This window comes from Narcine bancroftii, chromosome 6, assembly GCF_036971445.1.
Source record: "Narcine bancroftii isolate sNarBan1 chromosome 6, sNarBan1.hap1, whole genome shotgun sequence".
NCBI classification, from domain to species: Eukaryota; Metazoa; Chordata; class Chondrichthyes; order Torpediniformes; family Narcinidae; genus Narcine; species Narcine bancroftii.
In genome coordinates this window covers 86079290-86102233 of record NC_091474.1, presented here as the reverse complement: position 1 = coordinate 86102233, position 22944 = coordinate 86079290, and the positions used below count along the sequence as shown (strand labels likewise).

At 42.7% G+C, this 22944-nt stretch overlaps 1 protein-coding gene and 1 pseudogene across 1 annotated transcript; both read right to left on the bottom strand.

Annotated features, from left to right (window-relative positions):
* Positions 1 to 6371: 6371 nt before the first annotated feature.
* Positions 6372 to 6531, bottom strand: LOC138737784 (U2 spliceosomal RNA; annotated as a pseudogene).
* Positions 6532 to 14781: 8250 nt separating this feature from the next.
* LOC138736313 (protein FAM241B-like) lies at positions 14782 to 19902 on the bottom strand. Its single transcript, XM_069885604.1, has 3 exons — positions 19804 to 19902; positions 19604 to 19713; positions 14782 to 15826 (listed from the first exon to the last, which is right to left on the bottom strand). Exons 2-3 carry the CDS (start codon positions 19700 to 19702, stop codon positions 15581 to 15583), a joined length of 345 nt encoding a protein of 114 aa, XP_069741705.1. The 5' UTR covers positions 19703 to 19713; positions 19804 to 19902; the 3' UTR covers positions 14782 to 15580.
* Positions 19903 to 22944: the final 3042 nt, after the last annotated feature.

The window sequence follows — 22944 nt, the reverse complement described above, 5'->3', positions numbered from 1 at the left end:
AGAATGCATAATACAGAATGAACCAGGTTTTCTGTTTTACAGTAACGGAATACATTAAGTTCTGTTTTATTCTGTGGGATAATGAAATTTCATTGCTGATTTTAGGCAATGCATTCCTTAAATCTGGAGATTAATTCCTGACAGAAAATTGTTGACACAGTTAGCTTTGCAGTGAGTGCAATACTGTTGCAGTGCCAGTGACCTAGGGTTCGAACTGGAGCTGACTGTAAGGAGTTTGTGTGTTCTCCCTGTATGTCAGGGGTGTCAAACTCAAATTCACGGAGGGCCAAAATTAAAAACTTGGACTAAGTCGAGGGCCAAACTAAATATTTATTGAAAATTTTCAACATCTGCATGTTTTCTCTTCTTTCAACATATGTAATGTTAAACTTTTTCTTACTAAAATAAATGTTTAATAATAGTTTTGGATAAACTCTTTCCAGAAGCATTAACAAATGAGAAATAAAATATTCAATAAATAATATTTCTCTATAGAGGAATTGTCAAATGTTGCTAGTGTGCTGTCGAATAGTAAAATCTGAGGGCTATTGAGAATGTGGGAGAATAACATGATTCTTGAAACAATCCAATGGGTGACTGATTGTGGGCATGAACTCTAGCAGGGTTATTTGCCATGCCCTTTTTCCATTGGTACAGATATCCTTTGATTTACACACTTTTCAAGTTTTATTCCTAATGAGCTTGTATCCAGGTGCAGGACCATTTTTAACCAGGAATATATTTATCATTGTGACATGAAACTATTGGAAGATCGTTTTATCCTGAGGTTAAAGTTCATAATCCTTACTCAGACCTGTGTGCGGGAGGGCGGGGTTTGCGGGCGATCGGGTTGGACAACGACAGTGTGGGGGCATCGGCTCTCACTGCAGGGCGGCATCTCGGCAGATCAGCGGCCCCGTCACCGTGAGTCGCGGATCAGCCTGCGGCAGGGAGGGGGAGTGGGCAACGGTCCTGGCGAGGTCAGGCCCGAGGCCTCCGGTTCCGGGCGCTGGGAAGCGGCCTTGGCTTCCCCTGACACTGGCAAGGCCCCAAAACCAGAGTCCACGGTGAGACCCTGCAACGTAAACAGAGGAGGTGACGCCAATGCATTCTGGGATTTGTTGTATTACTGTGCATGCGCTATACTGGTGCGGGCCACCTCTAATACATTTTTGAAATGATCTTGCGGGCCAAATATAATTATATCGTGTGTGCTATATGTGCTTGGGTTTCCTCCAAGTGCTCTGGCTTCCTCCCACCCTTCAAAACATAGCAGGGCTGTAGGTTAATTGGGTGTAATTGGGTGGCATGAGCTCATGGGCTGGAAAGGCCTGTTACCATGCTGTATGTCTAAAATAAAAATAAAGAAAGAGTCAGCTGTAGCTTTGTCCATGCAGTAGTTCAGTTAGTTCATGAAAATAACCTTCAATCAGCAGAGATAATGACACATAGTGTGTCTTAGTGACGATGATGTGCATATAAATAGTGGATATGGATTGAGGGAAACAAACTCTCTTCCTATATAGCATAGTTGGATTTTAAGGGCAGCATGGCTAGTGTAGCGGTTTGCACAATGCTGTTGAGGTGCCAGCGACCCAGGTTCAGATCTGTTGCTGCCTGCAAGGAGTTTGCATGTTCTCCCTGTGTCTACATGGGTTTCCTCCGGGTACTCCAGTTTCCTCCCACCCTTCAAAATGTATGGGGATTGTATTTGGGTGGCACGGGCTGGTGGGCTGGAAGGTCCTGTTACCGTGCTGTATGTCCAAATTAAATTAAAATTAAAAATGTATTAAAAATCATACAAGACCATCAAGAACTATAGATACTGGAATCTGGAGCAAACATAAATTGCCTGAAGAACTCAGTGGGTTGAGCAGGATCTGTGGCTCGACCTGAAAACATCAACAATTCTTTTCCACTCATTGATGGTGCTCGACTCACTGAATTTCTCCAGCAGTTCATTCATTGATTCAGCCTGATATCTTTGCTCTCTATTTTTCAGAGGATATCCTGGTCTGCTCCACTCTTTCACTGGAACTCTGCAGGTCAAGAAGTTACACAATTCTCTTTGAAAGTAAAAGTTCCATTGCAATATCCAAAAAGATTAGTATACTGTAGTTTGAGCTTCCTCACACTTGCTTCCTCCAATATTCCAATTCGGATCAGGAAGTTTTCCACTTTGAGGACTGCCAACAGTATAAGTGCTTCTTCTGTTCACTTGGCTGAATGGTAGACTAATAACAATCTCACACTTTTGGAAGGGAAATCCAGAGGTGTATGATCCATTAGAGGTGGAGAGGGTGAGCAAATTTAAATTTCTTGGGGTCACTTTCCTAGACCCAACAGATTAATGCCATCATGAAAGAGCACATCAGCACCTCTACTTCCTCAGGAGATTTGGTATGACATTGGAAACCTTGACAGATCTCTACAGATATACAGTGGAAAGTGTGCTGACTGGCTGTATCACGGTCTGGGATGGGGGCTCCAATGTCTCTGAGTGAAAAATCCTGCAAAAGGTAGTGGATACAGCCCAGGCAAAACTTTCCCCACCATCAAGAATATCAACATGAAACATTGCTGTCAGAGCAGCTGCCATTACTTATGATCCACATCACCCACAACATTCTCAGTTCTTAGTACTGCCAACGGGAAAGAGGTACAGGTACTACAAGACACGCACCACTAAGTCAAGTCAGGTCAACTTTATTTATCGTTCAGGATTAAAGAGCATATTTACAAAGATACAAGATAAGAAAGCAGTTAACATATTAAAATATTAAGATGTATACACTGAAGGTCCACAGTGCACTATCCACACCTGTAGTGGGAGTTCAGGAGCCTGATGGATTGGGGGAAAAAGCTGTTTCCCAATCTGGACATGAGGGCCTGAGTGTTTCAGTACCTCCTACAAGATGGGAGAAGGGAGAACAATTTACATGTGGGATATGTGAAGACTTTCACAATGTTTATTGCTTTCCGCCTGCTTTGAGTGTAGTAGATGTCCTTCATGCGAGGGAGAGATTCCCCAATGGTCTTTTCTGCTGACTTCACTATCCTCTGCAGGGCCTTGCGGTCTGAGGTGGTACAGCTTCCAAACCAGGAGGTGCTACAGTTAAACAGGATGCTCTCAATGCATCCCCTGTAGAATGTAGTGATGATAGAGGGTGGGAGATGGACTTTCTTCAGCCTTCACAGAAAGTAGAGGTGCTGCTAGGCTTTCTTGATTATGGAGCTGGCGTTAAAGGACCAGGCAAAGTTTTCCACCAGGTGCACTCTGAGGAACTCGATGACCTCAACGGTAGAGCCATCAATGGTCAGAGGAGTGTGATCTGCCCGGGCCCTCCTGAAATTGACAACCATCTCTCTCCAGGTGGGTGAGCACTAGATGAAGGCTGGTGGCAATAGCATCATCTGTGGAATGGTTGGATCTGTATGCAAACTGCAGAGGGTCCAGTCAGGGGGACAGCAGGAGCTTGATGTGCCCCATGACAAGCCTCTTGTAGTACTTCATGATGATGGATGCGAGTGCAACAGGGCGGTAATCATTGAGGCAGGACACAGACACTGAGCACTCTGCCAGGAATGTTAGCTGGTCCAGCAGCATTTCGTGGGTTGACTTTGCCTAGTTCTCTCTTAATATCAGTCACTGTAAGACACAGCACCTGATTGTTTGGAGGAGGGGGGGGGGGGTGGGGTAGTCTTTTCTGCTGCTACATTGTTTTTTTTGCCTCACACTGCAGTTGTTCAGTTCATCTGGGAGGGAGGCACCATCAATACATGCAGATGGTGTAGCCTTGCGGTTAGTGATATCTTGGATCCCCTTCCATATGCATCACATATCCTTGCTGTCCAGGAAGTGACTGTTAATGAGCTGGGCCTGCCACACTTAGCATCCCTGATAACCTTAGACAGCTTGAGTCTCGCAATCGCTTGGACTGCTTTGTTGCCCGCTCTGAAGGCCTCATCTCAGTTCCTGAGCAGCACCTGCACCTCCAGTCATCCATGGCTTCTGATTAGAGTGAGTAATGATGGATTTGGCCACAGTGACGTCATCAGTACACTCACTAATGCAGCTGGTCACTGTTGCCATATGCTCCTCCAGATTTATGCAGTTTCCAATGTTTGCTGCTTCCTTGAACAGTCGGGAAGCTCAAAGCAGTCTTGAAGTGTGTGAATGGCCCCCAATGGCCAGGTTTTAACCTGCTTCAGGACTGGTTTGGAGCATCTAGCAAGCGGTCTGTATGCTGGGATTAGCATTACAGAAATGTGGTCTGAGTATTTGAGGTGGGGTTGCGGCTCTGCCTGATACGAGTTAGAGATGTTCATGTACACAAGGACCCACGTGTGTGCCATGTTCAGGAACAGCTGCTAACCCTCCACCATTGGACTCCTCAACAGAAAACTCAACCAGGGACTCATTTAAGAACCCTTACTTTGCACGATATTCATTATTGAATATCTGTATCTGTATTGCAGTCAGTTTGTTTACTTTCTCTTTTTGATACATATCTTTTGGCACTACTGGCAAGTAGAAATTTTGCCTGGCTCACAGGAAAAAGAATCTCAGTTGTATCTAAACTAAGGTTACTAACCTTTGCTCCTTTACTGTGACATTGACACCTGCCCTTTGATGACAACAAGTGACATTGAGAAATAGATTCAGAGGACATGAGAGCACTTTGGGATGTCTTGGAGTGTTAAAGATCTTGCAATACTGTTGGGTCAGACCTTGGGGTGGATTCCCAATGGGAAATTAAACAATCGGAAGATCCCGGTTTGAATACCTGAGTCTGCAATATTTGGAGTATGAATAGATTTGCATTCTTGAACTGATCTTTGTTAGTCATATTGTGTATCTGTTGTAATTTTGAAATGACATTTGGATGTGATATTGTATTTTTAAATTTACTGTATTTAACTAAAAATGACGAAAGATGCAGCAGCATGTCATGGGACAATCTCCATCTCTTCATTATCAAAAATCCAGAGGTTCTGATGAATTCAAACCATGGACTTTCAGACTTGAGGCCTTCTATTTCCACTGGTGCTGATGACACTGAACTCAATGATCAGTGATAGCTGTTCTGTGATCTCTGTCTCCTCCATCCCCATTCCCACTCTGAGGATATCTTCAAGAAGCAGTGTCTTAAGAAAAGATCCTATATCCTCAAGGATTCCCACCACCCAGGCCATGCCCTTTTCACTCTGCTACCATCAGGAAAAAGTTACAGGAGCCTGAGGAGGAGCTCATGACCTTCCCCTCTTCCATCAGATTCATGAATGAACAATTGCCTTACTTAGATTAAAAAGATTTCTTGCACTACCTTCTTTATTTTGAAACGTGGTTTATATAAATGGTTTGCTCTGTGATGCTGCTCATGAGAATGAATTTCATGACATCTTCATGCCATAAATTCTGGTTCTGATACTTCCCAAACCATATCCGCTCCATCCAATTATTGTCTTCTTCCCCTACACAGATGAGATCCAATTGGACTTCATGGACCTTGCCTTGGGATAGGAGGACTAGCCTATGAAAGTTGACGCCCACTTACAGGTAGGCCGATGATCATTGGTGTGATAGAAGTTATCACTGGTGGTTCTTTAATTAAAACAATCACAAGAACATGGCTCCTATCTAATAAGGGCAGTGGTATTTCTGGACACTGTTTATTGTAATAGAAACAGTTAACGCTGGAAAAGTCAGCACGCCAGGTAGCATCTGTGGAAAGAGAACTGATGAAGAGTCTTCGAATGGAAACTTTAATTATTTTTCTTTTTGTAAGGTGCCAGTGAGATTTTCCAGCATTTTCTCTTTTTATTTCAGATTCCAGCATTTGCAGGTTTTCGCCGCCAAGTGAGTGAATGGCATCTAGGGGGTGAGCCCAGAACATCAGGATTCACTGGTGAACCCTCTGAAGGTGTCATGGGTCTCTCAGCGAAACACTAAGGAGGGCGCCCACTTGATAACCCAGAAGATACCACCACTCACTTGGCTACCTCGCAGAGTCGAGGCAGCAAATTTCAGAAGTGTGATAAGGGATATTAACATCTAGTCCTACATTACATACCATATTATCACTCACTCTTATTTGACGATCAGATGTCTTGCCAATTAACAAATAAACTACTTCAGCTCAGGAGATAAACATGTATTTTTCAAACAGATTATTGAAAGCTACACTTTTGCCAATGTCAATAATTTGCTTACACCCTAGTAACTAAAATGGTGACAGTTGCAAAAATGACAATTTTTAGCTTTGATCAAGAACTCAACAAGCATGCAACAGTCTTTGGGAGCTAATAGCTTAACTTTGGAACAAATGATTTGTGAAGTAAATAAATCAATGTAACTGTTCAAAGATTTTTTTTTGTACACCGTTCCCAGAGGCACTGCAATACTGGGTCGATGCGTGGAGTGGACGGAGCTAGCCCCTATTCCATCTCCCTGTTCCAAAAATCAATTTAATATATGGTCCCTGGATAAGATTTAACTTGAGTTCTGATTTTTCATTTTTAAACAGCTTTAGGCAGAGAATGCTTCCCCCTAGTGGTAGCATTATAGTCACCATTTAGATTTAGGTTACTCAATTCTGCTGGTTTGTGTTAGTCTGATGGCTGTAGTTCAAGCAGATTTCAGAATCAGATTTGTGGAATCAGAATTGGAACTTAAATATGACTCAACCTCAATCCAATCATGGGTTAATATGTTGTGAATATGAGTTCTAATGCCCTTTGAAACATTTTATACAGTGAAGTTGTAATTAGATTTACAAATCCCACCTGGTTTGGATGTACTACTTTCAGCAGATATTGCCCCAGTCTGTTGGACAACACTGTTGCTACAATTCTATAGTCAACTTTAAGAAGAGAAACTGGCCTATATGATAACATTTTTTAATGGGTCTCTATTCTTTTTGGGTAATTATCATTGTTGAAAAATATTCCAGAAATGTCTGTTTCTCCATGGCTCAATCCAATACATCTATCAGTAATGTAATTAATATATCTTTCAGGTTTGGATTTCCCTACCTGGGTGAAGCAGTGAGTATGTAGCAGGTTGTATGTCAATGACCACACTGGGAAAGACGTCACAATAAATATCCTTTCATTGACAAGAAAATATTCCAGAAGGTTGTCAATTCGGCCTGCGACATAAGGAGCACCAGTCTTCACTCCATCACTCCAGCCTCTATCCTCAAAGACCATCACCACCCAGGCCATGCCCCCCCCCTCCACTCTGTTACCATCAGGGAAAAGGTACTGGAGACTGAAGATGAACACTCAGCAGGATGGACAATTTCTTCCCCCTGTGCCATCAGATTCCTGAATGAACAATAAACCATGGACACTGCTTTACTTTGACATTTTCTTGCACTATTTTTTATTTATTTTGTATGGTGGGTTATATAAATGTTTGCACTGCAAAACAACAAATTTTGTGACCTGTTCATGACAATAAATTTTGATTCTGATTCTGAAATTCTAAATGTGATTCAATGTCCCAGACCTGAAATGGTGTAGCTTCAGCAACACTCAAGATGCTCCATAATATCTAGGGGAAAGCAACCCACATGATTGGCATCCATCCATCATTCCAAGGCATTGCTTTTCCACCACTGTGTACTATCTACAAAACATTCAGCTACTCACCCAGCCTGATCTGACAGTACTTTCCAAATGTATTACACTCAAATGTAGAGGTTCCTCTCCAAGGTACACATCACTCTTTGTAAGTCTATCTCTATTCCTTTCTTATTGCTGGGATGTACAGTAAATTCTGGTATTCCCTGCTTAAAGTAACTCTGGGGGAGCATCTGTACCAGAAGAACTGCAGTGATTTGAGAAGATGTCAAGGGCAATTGGGGATGGACAATTATTTTGCCAGTGACTCCCGCATCCCAAAAAATGAACAAAAGGAATGGAAATAATTCAAATCTGTAAATGGAAGGGGGCTTAGCATCCCAGTTATGAATACACGAATACAGTAAAATCCCCGTTATCCAGAATTCAAGCAACCGGTAGCCTCAAGCAACCAGCAAAAAAAAAATTGCAGAAAATAAATAGGTTAACAAATAAGCTAAAACTGAAAGTTTACAATTGGCGCACCCTAGTGGTTAGTTTGCCAATCAAGCAACATGCAATCTCAAGCAACCAGCAAATTCACTACCAATTCCTCATCGGTGTTGGATACTGGCGTATATACACACACACACACCCACCCCTGTGGCATTTGAGAGATCGATTATATGTTTGGAGATGATGTCTCTTCTCTTGATGCTATTTCTCAACTGCTCTCATCAGAAAATGTTAATTCAATTAGACTCCTTGTGCAAACACAAGAAGCCAAAGAGACTCAGTGGGTCAGGCAGCATCTATGGTTAGAACAGCTTCCATGGATAAAATGGGACAGCCAACGTTTCAAATCAGGACTCTTTTTCAAGTCCTTCTGAGACCTTCCAACGTTCTAGTATTTGCTCATGATTCCAGTATCTGCAATTCTTGTGTTTCTCTGAAGAAGTTGTGTCCCATTTTCTGCAGGATTTCAATGAGTTGCTGTGATTCTACCTCGCACTGAAATTGCATCTGCTCCTCACTCAATATTTGAGTTTGTTACATATCTCAGCCAGAGGAAAGATTTGCTGAGGAGTTGTAAATGGAGTTGAACATTGTGTACTCATCGGTAAATATCCTCAATTCAACTACATGGAAAAAAGAGATTTTTGAAGCATCTTAAGATGGTTTGGCCTCTGAAACTGTCCTGAGGAACTCCTACCCAATGGCTGAAAACAACAGCTGGAACAAATTCTCTTTATGCAGTGGATGACTGCAACTACTAGAGCAGGGGTGTCAAACTCAAATTCACGGAGGGCCAAAATTAAAAACTTGGACTAAGTCGAGGGCCGAACTAAATATTTATTGAAATTTTTCAACAACATCTGCATGTTTTCTCTTCTTTCAACATATGTAATGTTAAACTTTTTCTTATTAAAATAAATGTTTAATAATAGTTTTGGATAAACTCTTTCCAGAAACATTAACAAATGAGAAATAAAATATTCAATAAATAATATTTCTCTATAGAGGATTTGTCAAATGTTGCTAGTGTGCTGTCGAATAGTAAAATCTGAGGGCTATTGAGAATGTGGGAGAATAACATGATTCCTGAAACAATCCAATGGGTGACTGATTGTGGGCATGAACTCTAGCAGGGTTATTTGCCATGCCCTTTTTCCATTGGTACAGATATCCTTTGATTTACACACTTTTCAAGTTTTATGCCCAATGAGCTTGTATCCAGGTGCAGGACCATTTTTAACCAGGAATATATTTATCACTGTGACATGAAACTATTGGAAGATCGTTTTATCCTGAGATTAAAGTTCATAATCCTTACTCAGGCCTGTGTGCGGGAGGGCGGGGTTTGCGGGCGATCGGGTTGGACAATGACAGTGCGAGGGCATCGGCTCTCGCTGCAGGGCGGCATCTCGGCAGATCAGCGGCCCCGTCACCGTGAGTCGCGGATCGGCCTGCGGCAGGGAGGGGGAGTGGGCAACGGTCCTGGCGAGGTCAGGCCCGAGGCCTCCGGTTCCGGGCGCTGGGAAGCGGCCTTGGCTTCCCCTGACACCGGCCAGGCTGCGCTGCCATGGGGGGGCGGGCGGGGGGACACGACAGTGCGGGGGCATCGGCTCTCGCTGCAGGGCGGCATCTCGGTGGATCAGCGGCCCCGTCACCATGAGTCGCGGATTGGCTTGCGGCAGGGAGGGGGAGTGGGCAACGGTCCTGGCGAGGTCAAGCCCGAGGCCTCCGGTTCCGGGCGCTGGGGAGCGGCCTTGGCTTCCCCTGACACCGGCCAGGCCCCAAAACCTGAGTCCACGGTGAGACCCTGCAACGTAAACAGAGGAGGTGGGGGCGATTAGTGGGCTGACGCCAATGCATTTGTTGTGTTACTGTGCATGCGCTATACTGGCGCGGCGGCCAGCGGGCCACCTCTAATACATTTTTGAAATGATCTTGCGGCCCAAATATAATTATATCGCGGGCCAAATTTCGCCCGCGGGCCAGAGTTTGACATGTGTGTACTAGAGAGTTTTTTTCTCGCTGCCCATTAACTTTCGTCTTAGCAGGACTCCTTGATGCCATAACTTGGTTAATGCTGCCTGGATGTTAAAGGTCACTCTCACCTCACCTCTGGAATTCAGCTCTTTGAACCATGTTGGGCCAAGGCTTTGGAGAGATCTGGAGTGAAATAATCCCTGCAAACCCCAACAGTGAGTATCAGTAAATGGCTTATTGTTGATAATACCACCCATTACTTTGATGCAGATTGTTTGGGCAATAATTAGTGGGATTGGATTTGTCCTGCTTTTTGTGACCAGGATACAGTGAAGCAATTCCCTACGTTGTCAGGCAGCATGGAACTCTGACCTCTTAAGTAGAATAGAAAGATCCCTTGAGTCCTATTTTGAAGAGGACCACCCAATGTCCTTCCTAATATTTATTTCTTAATCAAATCAGTAAAACTGATTATCTCGTCACTATCTAATTTCTACCTGCTTTGTGAAAACTGGCCGGTGTATTTCTTACATTACAATCACGGTTACACTTCAAAAGCACTTCACTGGTTGTAAAGTGTTTTGGGGTGTCCTGAGGTTGTGGAAGGAGTTAAAGAAATGCCAAGATTTTTTTTTAAAAAAAGGGAACTATTCCTGACTTGTAAACAGTTGCTCATGCTTTAAGAAGTTCTGGGACCGGATTGAATTTGTCGGGGTGGCTCTCACATCAGTTTGAAAATAACTCATCCCAGTGTGTAATGAAAATAACTGAATTAACTCCTCAGTGGGAGGGAAGCTCTGTAACCAGGGGTCAATCTGGAAATGGTAGCTCCTTGGAGCTTAAACTAATCTTAAATGGGTTTCCACACTGAAATAAAGGTCCTGAACAGGAGGTTGTGGGGGGGGCGGTGGGGGGGGGGGTAGTCGGGGGAGGGGAGGGAAATAACAGAACAATAAGCTGAAGCTAAATTTGAAACATCAACATGTCCCAGACCCAAGCCTTTATTTGCAATGTAGTTTGTTGCACTGAACAAACCCAGGCTTCTGTTCATTGAAAGGAGAGTCATTGTCAGCCACACTGCTTAATGTCTGGTGTGTAGGTCTGCATGTTTTGTCTTCACCACTGTTTATCCTTTGTGAGTCTGGGCTGCAGCAGGGCATCTTCTGCAGAAATGTATTCATTGGCAATTCTACCTCCTGACAATAGGACATCATAACAAAACAGCTTGCTTAAAAAAAGCCAGAAAATTGTGACCATCGACTTTATTCATTTTGATGTGGGCATCAGTAGCAATACCACTGATGAGAAAGGCACACTTGCATGTCACTTAAAAGTTCCAGAATGTAAGGAAAGAGGCTTTTGAAATGTATTAAGCTCTGCTGCAGTTTGTATCCAGCTAGATACTCAAGCCGCATTGGGATATTGACCAGGTATTCATTGTGTTGAGAAAGAGATAAATATTGCCAAAACATTGAGGAAAATTCCTTGGACTTCAAAAGTAGCTCCAGGCTGGGACATTATTTAGCAGCTAACTAAAAGGACAAACTCTGACAATGCAGCACTCCCTCAAGATTGAAAATTCCTTTATTATCATGTAATAAAACAGGTGTTATATTACACAAAATTTGTTTTAGTCTGCTGTAAGGCAGATTTGCCCTCAAAAGAAAATGGCAGGCATCTCTTAGTTAGAAGCAAAAGTGAGCCCTCCTCCCATCCCAGACTCATTGAGTATCCATGGATTCACCTCCAGCATTCCTGTAGCCACACAGGCTTCAGTTCAAACCATCGGCAACTGGAGCTCCAGATCTGAACCCACCCCCCCCCCCCCCAACAAGATCAGGAAGCCTTCAGCACCTTCTCACATCCTGGTTCCGATACTTGGTGCTCCTTCAGCCAGTTTTGAGCCAATCTCCAGCAGTCTGCAGCCTGGCGTGAGTCCTTTTACCGCAGTAGGCAACAGCCCGCCACCAGTGCATTCTTCACCCACAAAGCCCTCGCTGGTTCACCTCCATGGTTACTGTCCCGTACGTTAACTCCCCTGCTTCTCCTTCTGAAACATTTTCCCATTTTCTTGTGCCCTGCACCAATCCTCTGCTTCCCCGGAGTCAGCAACCTCACGAGGCTGCTGCCGAACATGGGTGTCGCCATCTTGGACCCAGACTTCGCAGTCACAAGATTTTAGAATAACCACCATTGGCTCTAACAGGCCATTTAAATCTTGTATGGCGCCTTCAATAACTGGACTGGGCAGTAGAACCCTGTGGAAGGACACTGTCTCCTCTCCTCACTCTCCGTGGGTGCAGCTCTGGCAGCACCACCATGTTTGGTTATTGCCAGTCTTATAAGTATGCACTCCCTCTGTATTGCCCATCCCACAGTGTGGCACTCCCTAAGTACTGCTGCCTTCATAGCACTTCCTCAGTAATTCCCTCCCACAGTGTGGAATATTAGCAGTACTGCCCTTTCCATTGTGTGACATTGCCTCAGTAATCCCCTCCCGTGATGTGGTAAATTTTTGGCCATTTAAATGCATGTTGCCAAAATTACACACAAATAACTTACAACCTCGTATCTTTTGGAAGGTGGGAGGAAACCGGTGCACCCAGGGAAACCCACGCAGGTAATGGGGAAAATGTACAAACTCCTTACATGTCAGTACTGCCCTTTCCACAATGTGGCACTCCCTCAGCAAATGCCTTCCTACGATGTCAGGCTGATACTTCATGCTGTCCAGCTAGATTGAGTCCAATGTACTGTACCCCTTAGATCAGAATGCACTCCTTGGTCAGCGAAACAGGTTGACGCTATTACAAATTGTAAACTCACCGTGGTATGGAAACAACTACAAACTCACTCCACCTGTGCCAATCAATCATTATTAGGTGCAATGAGGCCTGTGGAAATGACTGCTTATCATTCAGATCCCCTGAACCTTCTTTATCACTTCATTGACAATGCAACAGGAAGGAGTAAATCACGAAAATCTGTAGACACCATGGTTGAAGTAAAAACACAAAATGCTGGAGACGCTCAGCAGGTCAAACAGTGTCTTTTACACAGCAAAGGTAAAAATACGACGATATTTTGGGCTTGAGTCCTTCATCGGGGTATAAGTAAAAGGAAGGATGTTGGTTAGCTTTTAGACTATGGTAAACTACCCATTAAAGTGTAAGTAAATGGTAAAAACAATCAAAGGGGAATGATGGGCAGGTACGAGAGAAAATAAATTATGGGGTACATCAGATAAGACCGTGGGGAATGGGATATGTGGGATTACGGAGTTAGCATGAATCTGATGACACTAGATTTGTTTTGGCAGGGTTGGAGAATTATAGCTTTGTGCAAAGACTAGCTAGGGTTGGGCTATTTTCTTTGGAATAAAAAAGTCTGAAAAGAAATTAAATTGATGTGCATAAATTTAAAAGAAGCTGACTACAGGTGAACACACAGAATCCATTTTTCAAGCAAGGGATCATTCAGTTAAGAGCATAGACTGGAGCTAACTGGAGGATAAGAAAGGAAAAAAAATCACCGATATGTGATGGGAATCGAAGACTCATTCATTATGGGACAAGATAGAATGTGGGAGACTCATTAAAAAAAAGTACATCACAGAAATTGCACTTCTAGCCCATCATCAATGCCAACTCCAGACTGTGTGTTGGTTTTCTCTGGGGGCTCCGGTTCCCACCTACCGTTCAAAACATATCAGGGGTGTAAATTATGGGGTGACAATTGGGCGGAACCAGTTCATGGGTTGAATTGGCCTGATACCATGCTGTATGTCTAAATTTTTAAAAAAAATTGATTCAGAAACAATATTGGACAAATATTAACAAATATCCTGAGGATGTTTCTGTATCAACCACAGCCAGCCCTGGGAGCCTAAACCCTGCTATACACATGAAACTGGAGGCAGAAAACACAAAGGCAAATTCAATTGCTTGAGGGATGGTGAAGGACAGAACAGGAGGTTGTTACCAAATTGGAATACTTACATTGAAGACTATCAGCTTAAAACCAACTTCTGATAACATGCCACGCCCATAAGTGGTTAGAACTAGAGAACATTACAACACAGGCCCTTCAGGTCTGTGCTGAACTATTATTCTGCTTCGTCCCACTGACTTCCACCCTGTTCATAGTCCATACTCCTCCATACCCCTTCCAAATTTTTCTTAAATGTTAAAATTGAGCCTGCATTCACCACTTCAGCTGGCAGCTCATTCCACATTCCCAAATGTTCCCCATAAACTTTTCCCCTTTCACCCTTAACCCTTGTCCCCTGGTTTGTATTTTACCCTCAGTGGAAAAAGACAACTTATATTTACTCCAGCTATACCTCTTATAATTTTGTATACCTCTATCAAATCTCCCCTTATTTTTCTATGCCCCTGAGAATAAAGACCTAACCTGTTTAACCTTGCCCTATAACTCAGTTCCCAAAGTCCCAGCAATATTCTCTGGACTCTTTTCAATTTTATTGATAGATATAAGGTTCTTCACATTAAGGCCAACACAAGTCTGGAAATCCCTTACCCTCAAGATTCTGCTTGCCTGGGGATAATTAGAATACAGTTTTGTTAAAGATGGCGCTCTGGTCAATGGTAGTGTTTTAGATGCACATGAGCCACAATTTCTTTGAAAGGTAGACCAGGCTAATGGGGCTCAATGGTGCCTCCAACTTAAATGAAGCAAGAATCAATGAATAAATACATTAGATTTATTGATAATAATTTTATTTCATGATTGTTCAAGAGAAATCAGTAACTCCAACTCAATCCTCTCCTTCTCTGCATTGAATTAGATGGGATTTCACACATTCCACTAATTCCATCATCACCATTGCTGAGATTTGTTTCACAATCCTGATTTATTTAATTAATTCTGTTGCTTTTCAAAATTAATAGAACAAGCCACAGGATACTAGTCCAGTTACGCATTGGTTAACCTTTCCCTACGATGTAATTGTTATCTCAAAATCAGTCTGTACCATCAACACACAGAACAAATGAAGCAAGAGGATGGATTCCCAAAGGTCTTACTGCTAGGTTTGCATGAATTTCTGTCACTTAAAGTGGTAGCTCTTCAGGTCATGATAGTGATGGTTTGATAAGGTGAGAAGTGTTCCAAACCTTGCCCGGTCTCTGTTGAGGTGCGCAATTAGTTGACTGAGAACTAATCTGATTGTGAGATCTAAGGTTTCCTTCCCAATGCGACAGTTGCATTTTTAAGACAATTCAATTAAATTTTGGTCACTCTTCCGGATAAAAGTTTTCTTTAAATTTCTGATTTGAATCAACTGGATCAGCATTATGATGATTAGAGACGAAGATGCCCTTTTAATGCACTCAAACTGAGGAATGATCCAAAGGTCCAACAATGCATAATTGATGGCTAAACAATCAGTGTCCTTCTTATGGTTAGAAATGTAAGTATATTCTCTTACACAGTTTGATGAGGGGAAGGAGAAACATATTGTTGTACAGAGTCAGATAAAAGCACTGGGCAATTCTTTCAGTTACCTTTGTGCAAACTGAGAAAAGAGATACAACCCACCGATGAGAACAAGACCACGAACTCCAAATAACACTAGCATCAATACAAGAAGGACAGACATGATGGGTTCAATGACTTGATTTCCCAGATTCCATCGTGGAAAGCCCATGTTAATCAAACGCTGATTCATGTCTGAAAACAGCGAGTGTCCTTGGTTGGCTGGTCTCTGGTGAGGCTGGTATGCATTCTCTGTATTGTGGATATAACCCTGATAAAACAGAGAAGAACAAGAGAAAAATCAGCATTCCACCATCTTTCAAGCAGATTCCAGAAATTTTCAATCTCGAATCAGGCTTTTGGAGCTTTCTGGACCTTTTCAAGGGGAAATGAGGATCCAGCCACAGTGGCATGGTCTGAATGTGGGTCTCAAGAAGAGAGTCCCTCTAGTTCAATCTAGCATCCAATGGGATCTTGATGAACCTCAAACAGCCTCTCTACGATCACTTTTACACAATATCCCTTGAATTCCAATAGTAAACAGGAATCTGTCTATTTGTAGATGTCATCACGTGCAGAAATGTGACAGGGAAGTAACATTTATTACTAGACATTTGCTTCCTGAACTGTATTTTATGGATTTTGAGTTGCTGATCATGAAAATCACCTTAAAAATTCCCTATCTGCCATATTTTGTCTACTTCACGCATCCAAAACCATGAAATGCAACGTGTCATTGAAAATTCATTTTCTTCGTTCGCACTTGGATTTCCTCCCTGCTGATCTTGGTGCCGTCAGTGACGGACACGGTGCAAGGTTTCACTAGGACATCATGACCATGGAAAAGCAGTATCATGAGACCTGGAATCCATCAATGCTGGCTGACTGTTGTTGGACACTAACATGAGAGGCATCAGATGCTGAATACAAACGAAAATCAACATCAAAACCTTTTTAGGTCAGTTGAACTGATGCAATGTGTCAGCGTCATTATACGATTACTGGTAAACATGCTAAATTCAATAAAAGTTAATTTAATTTTTCTCCAACTTCCTACATGATAAAGCAGATCTGAAATGATCTGCATTCAGCTTAAAGTTGTCTATCATAATTCCCAATTTTTTTTCAGGAAGCAAGCCTTTCGAAAAAAATTGTCGTCCAGTGTAATTGATGATAGGAAGTATTCACAATTTCCCAGCATCTTTTAGCTTCAACAAGAACACATTAAACTCATTTATAACTGCATTTATTGCAGAAGATGGCTGCAAATTCTCACCATTTTCAGAATTTAAAGGTTTCCTAATAATCCTGATGGCATTTCTTTACGTTTTGTCAATAACAGTCACTCCAACAATTGAACTAGTTGTCTTCAGCTTACAGTGAACTCACACCACAGCCAAGGTATTCTTCCTGCCCCAGCACTGGGTGGTCTATATTGGTCCTGAACCCATATATGGATCTCGAACAGGGCAGCAGTGCTTAGATATTAGACCTGTTAGCTGCTATATTTAATGCAAATGTTATGCAGGGCTTGAATCAATTTCCTGCTGAAACTTTGAAACTGTAATAGCTGTTCCCTATCATAAATTGTCTGAATGTTGGTGTCAGTTTCCCGTTTGTACTTTCTTCATGTAATGACATCATCAAACATTGATCATTTATCAAATGAAATGTGATCAATGAGTCTCAACATGTGACCTTTGTTATTAACTCACAGTTCATCACATTGCATGGAATAAATCCTGTGTGATTGCATGGACATGCTTTTTACATTTTATAAACTCTTCCAGACATTTTATTGTATTAAATTTCTCATTGCCACTGCCCCAAGCATTTATAGTTTCAAGCCACAGATGCTATAATGTGGCCCCATACTGGCAATACACCATCTGGAGCCCCAAGCACTGTGACTGCTCACCATTCTCCTTCATCTGCAGACATGCAGCACTGCAGACCTGCAATCACTATGGAGCTTGCAAGGTCAGGCACAGTGCCATGACCCTGTTTAACATTGCCACCGACACTGATGAGGGATCATATTAGAAGTCTGACCCACAATTCCAATGGCTACTGTGTGCTCAAGCCACAGCTATTATCCATTAATGGAGCAGGGAACCATAAGGATGATTTATTAAAACAAGAAGGATCTTTTCAACAACTTTTTAGATGGCTTCATGTAAAAACACAATACTGGAGAAACTCAGCAGGTCAAACAGTGTTCGTTATTTAGCAAAGATAAAGATGCATTACCAACCTTTCGGGCTAGAGCCCTTTATCAAGGTATATGTGATTTTATTTGAATCATGGTGTCTATAGACTTTCATATTTTACTTTTAGTGAGCTTCAGTTCGGTGTCACTTTGACATCCTAAAATTCTTCACTTGAAGCAAGAGCAAATAAAACTTGATGCTCAGCCAGTTTGGTCAAAGAGACTGTTCATACAGAGCTGTATAGCCCCATTTTATGTTTTTGAGCCAGGGTGGGCAACATTTAAAAAAAACCCTCACATTCCACCTTAAGTATTCCCCATGCCATAGTGCTCTGTGATTGGTAAGGGATTGCTTGAGGTGATATGAGAGTGGGAAAGGAAGGTTGAGAACTACTGGTCTCGACCCAATTGTTACTGAAATATTATGCTTGAGAAAAATTGTCTTTGGCCCATTTCTTTTGGAGTTATGAAACCCTACACATAACGAGTCAATTAGGTACGATCAAAAACAGTGGTTTTCAATCTTTTTCCTTCCACTCATATTCCACCTTAAACAATCCCTAACTAATCACAGAGCACCTATGGCAAAATGAATACTTAACATGAAATGTGAGTTTTAAAAATAAGGTTGCCCACCCCTGTTTTAGAGGCTTCACAAAATAAATCAAGGCTGTGAATTTCACAACCTTCAAAGAGGGAACTTCCATTCGAGGGAACCACGAAAGTCTGCAAATGCTGTGATTGGAGTAAAAACACAGAAATTCTGGAGGAACTCAGCTGGTCACCCAGCATCCATAGGAAGTAAAGATATATTACCGACATTTTGAGACTGAGCCCTTCTTCAAAGAAATAGCAAAGTCAGGAAAGGGTCAGAATAAAGAGATTGAAGACTATCAGGGGGAGGAGTCCAGACCAACATATGGTGTTAATTGGATTAATAAGAGATGAAATATGGAGAGAGAAGGTGAAGGGAGGCAGAGTTGGGGGAAAGGCAACAGGGGGAAGAAGAAGGGGGTGGGGGGAGTTTAAAATAAATCAGAAGTCGCTGTTAGTGTCATCACGTTGGAGGGCGCCCAGGTGAAAGATGAGGTGTGGTTCTTCCAATTTATGGATGGTCTCAATCTGGGAGTGCATGAGAGCATGGACAGACACGTCAGCAAGGGAATGGGTCAGGGAATTGAAATGGGTGGCCACTGGGAGATCTGCAGTGGACAGAGAGCCCAGATGATGAATGAAGCGATCTCCCATTCTCTCTGATGGAGAGGGGACCATCATTCAAGCCCAGGTACAGCCTTATGAGTAGCATTACTTCCAAATGAACACTCACTGGCCAGAAGAGCAGCATTACTTCCAAATGAACACTCACTGGCCAGAAGAGCAGCATTACTTCCAAATGAACACTCACTGGCCAGAAGAGCAGCATTACTTCCAAATGAACACTCACTGGCCAGAACACAAAGTGAACAGTACATTCCAGATGGAAACAAAAAAAAAACAAATCAAGTGCTGGAAGGAATGCCCTGTGTTGAAATGGGAGATTCCTTGTCTCCCTTCGGGGGAGTGTCAGGAAACACGGAGACTGGTGGAGGTCAGAGGCATGAAGTCTTGTTCCTGTTCATTGTAAGGAATTTGCGGAATTCTTGTTTGAAGACGCAGGGGACCCCAAATGTCACCGTTTGAAGTCAGCCTCCTCACTGGAGCGAGGCGGGGAGTGGGGAGTGGGCAGTGACACGGTGGAACTTTGCATCTTGTGAGTCTGAGGGTCGCTGGCAGGCGGCGAAGACCTGAAAGGGGTGAGCGAACCAGGAGCCTTCACCTGCCCCCGCGGGGGACACCGACCTGTCGTCCTCTGTTCAGCTCCTCTCGGCGTGGAGGCGCCTTCCTGACCCGAGGGTCGTCATCTTGCACAATGTCTCCGTTCGCTAGAATACGGACCATTCTCCTGGGGTCTGGGGAGCAGAAAGAGAGGGTTAATACAGCGGCGGCGAGGAGGTTCGCCCTGGACAGACAGACTGCAGAGGACAATTTTTTAAAATCACCTCCAGTCGCAGCCAACGAAGCCTCGCAGCACCCAGCAGAACGGGGCAGGATTGGAAGGAAATGCGAGTCATCGGCTTGTGTTACAGCGAATAAACTCCGAGCCAGTTGCTCCGGTCCCTTCCGCAAAAATCTCCGCAAAACTGCTGGGGGGGTTTAGTGGCTGCGAGCAGATCTCCCCGCACATGCAAGTGAAACTTAGCAGATCAAACAGTACCCTTGATGTAGCCAAGATAAAGATACATAACTAATGTTTTAGGCTTGAGCCCTCCATCAAGGTCTGAGCCACGAGGGGACATAGCCTCTAGGTAGAAGACAGGACTGAGAAGACTTCTCGCAGAGGGTGGTGAATCTGAGGAATTTGCTGCCCATTGAAACAGTGGAGGCGACCTCAGTGAAGATAGGAGAATTACAGCACAGAGACAGGCCATTTCGGCCCCTCTAGTGCCGAACCACTGAGTCCCATTGACCTGCGCCCAGTCCACAGCCCTCCATACCTCTCCCATCCGTGTACCTGTTCAAAATTCCCTTAAATGTTAAAATCCAGCCCTCATCTACCACTTCATCTGGATGCTCGTTGTACACTCCCACCACTCCAGTGAAGAATTTCCCGTAAACTTTTTCCCTTTCACTCAACCCACGTCCTTTTGTTTGAATCTCACTCACTCTCAATGGAAAAAATCCTATCTACATTTACCCTGTCTCCCTCATAATTTTAAATACTTCTATCAGATCTCCCCTCATTCTTCTACGCCCCGGACAAGGTTGTGCTTTTACTTAAATCACTGTGTCTGCAGTTTTTCATATGCAAGGCTTGTTAAATGAAACACCAAGATTCATTATTATTTCATTCTAAAGCACAACCCAATTTAAAGAGATAGCCAGGGTGAATTGGAAAGGGAGCCTGTAGCCTAGAAACTCGATCGCTCCTTTATGGGGAGAACCTGGATTCTGATTTTTCAATTACAATTCCAGTGCAGTTGCCCTGGTGATTTTCCTGCGCCTGACGCCACGCACCAACCTTCCCGTTTAATGTCACACAGCTGTTGACGTTTGTGTGGTGTCACTGACAACGCAACCCTAACCCTTCAAGTAGAGGTGTTACTACTCGGAGTGGTCACGCTACAGGAATGGAGACAATGTAGGGGTCAGGCTTTTAAAAAAAATTAAAAAAAAAATTTTCACACTGTGAACTATATCGATCAAAATACATACAAACATTTCCCTCTTAAATATACACAGTGGCATTTTCTCCCCTTTCCCCCCCCCCACCTTCCCACCCCCCTCCAAATGCATTAAATGTTCAACATATACAATACAATAAACCTATTAAACAATGTCATCACACAATGAAAATAAACAAGAAAATCGTGTCATCTACTTTTACACACTGGATCAAGTCATTTTGTCTTCTTATCATTTTATCATTTTAGGGGGTGGAGGTCCGTGGCAAGCCCTCGCTGTTATGTCCCATGTATGGTTCCCAAATTTGTTCAAATAATGTGACTTTAATTTTTAAATTATATGTTATTTTTTCCCAATGGAATACATTTATTCATTTCCATGTACCATTACTGTACTCTCAGGCTCTCTTCTGATTTCCAAATTGACATTATACATTTTTTTGCTACAGCTAAGGCTATCATCCAGTTTGAGGCCTAATTCTTTACTTCTTATATTACTTAGAAGAAAGATCTCTGGATTTTTTGGTATGTTGCTTTTTGTGATTTTATTTAATACCTGATTTAGATCTTCCCAAAACTTTTTCACTTTCATACATGCCCAAATTGCATGTACTATTGTTCCCATTTCCTTCTTACAGCGAAAACATCTATCTGATAATGTTAGATCCCATTTTTTTAACTTTTGGGGTATGATATATAACCTGTGTAACCAATTATACGGTATTTATACCAATTATACCAATTATACCTTGTGTTTATTATATTTCTTCATAGTTCCAGAGCATAACTTTCCCCATTTTTCATTTTTTATCTTTATGTTTAAATCTTTTTCCCACTTTTGTTTGGGTTTATAGCTTATTTCATCATTTTCCTTCTCTTGCAGCTTGATGTACATGTTTGTTATAAATCTTTTTATTATCATTGTTTCTGTAATCACATGTAGGGGTCAGGCTTGAAGATGCTGTTGGAAAGAGCCATTCCAGGCAGAAAATTCTGTTGATAAATGGGAGGCAAAAGGAAAGGAAGGAAAATGGAAGATCAGATTATGATTTAAATGGCAAGCGATTGCAGCGGGCTGCTGTGCAGAGGACTTGGGAGTACTTGTACCTGAATCACAAAAGGTTGGTTTGCAGGTGCAGCAGGATCAAGAAGGCAAATGGAATTTTGGCCTTCATTGCTAGAGGGATTGAATTTAGGAGCAGGGATATTATGTTACAACTGTACAAGTTACAACTGTACTGTTGAGGCCACATCTGGAGTACTGCATACAGTTCTGATCTCCTTATTTTGAGGAAAGATGCACTTGGTTTGTAGGTTCACCAAGTTTATTCCAGAGACGATAGGGTAAGCCATTGAAGAGAAATTGTGTCGTTTGGGACTGTACTCGCTGGAATTTCGAAGGATGAGATGGGATCTTGTAGAAACATAAAATAGTGAAAGGCACAGATAAGAAAGAGGTAGGTATGTTGTTTCCATTGGTGGGAAAGACTATAACTAGGGGAAGTAGCCTCAAGTTTTAATGTAGTAGATTTAGGATGGAGATGAGGAAGAACTTCTTTTTCCAAAGAAGTGGTGAATCTATGGAATTTGCTGCCCATTGAAGCAGTGGAGGCTACCTTAGTAAATATATTTAAGACAAGTTGGATAGATTTTTAGGGAGTAGGGGAATTAAGGGATATGGGGAAAAGGCAGGTAGGTGGAAATGATCCTTGTGGTGTGCTGTTAGACAGTCAGACACACACAAGGTAAAGACTGTAGAACAGGCGTTAATCCACAAAGACTTTCACAGAGCCAGGCTGACTGTGGCTGCAGCAACTCTGTGTGAGGCCTTGGGAAGCTGGCACAGACTTATATCCCGGAGGGTGATTGACACCCGACCAGGTGGGGCTTGATCCATTCAGGCCGACTGATTGACAGCTGGCCAGGTGTTGTCCTGACCCCTTACACTCCTGCAGGTAC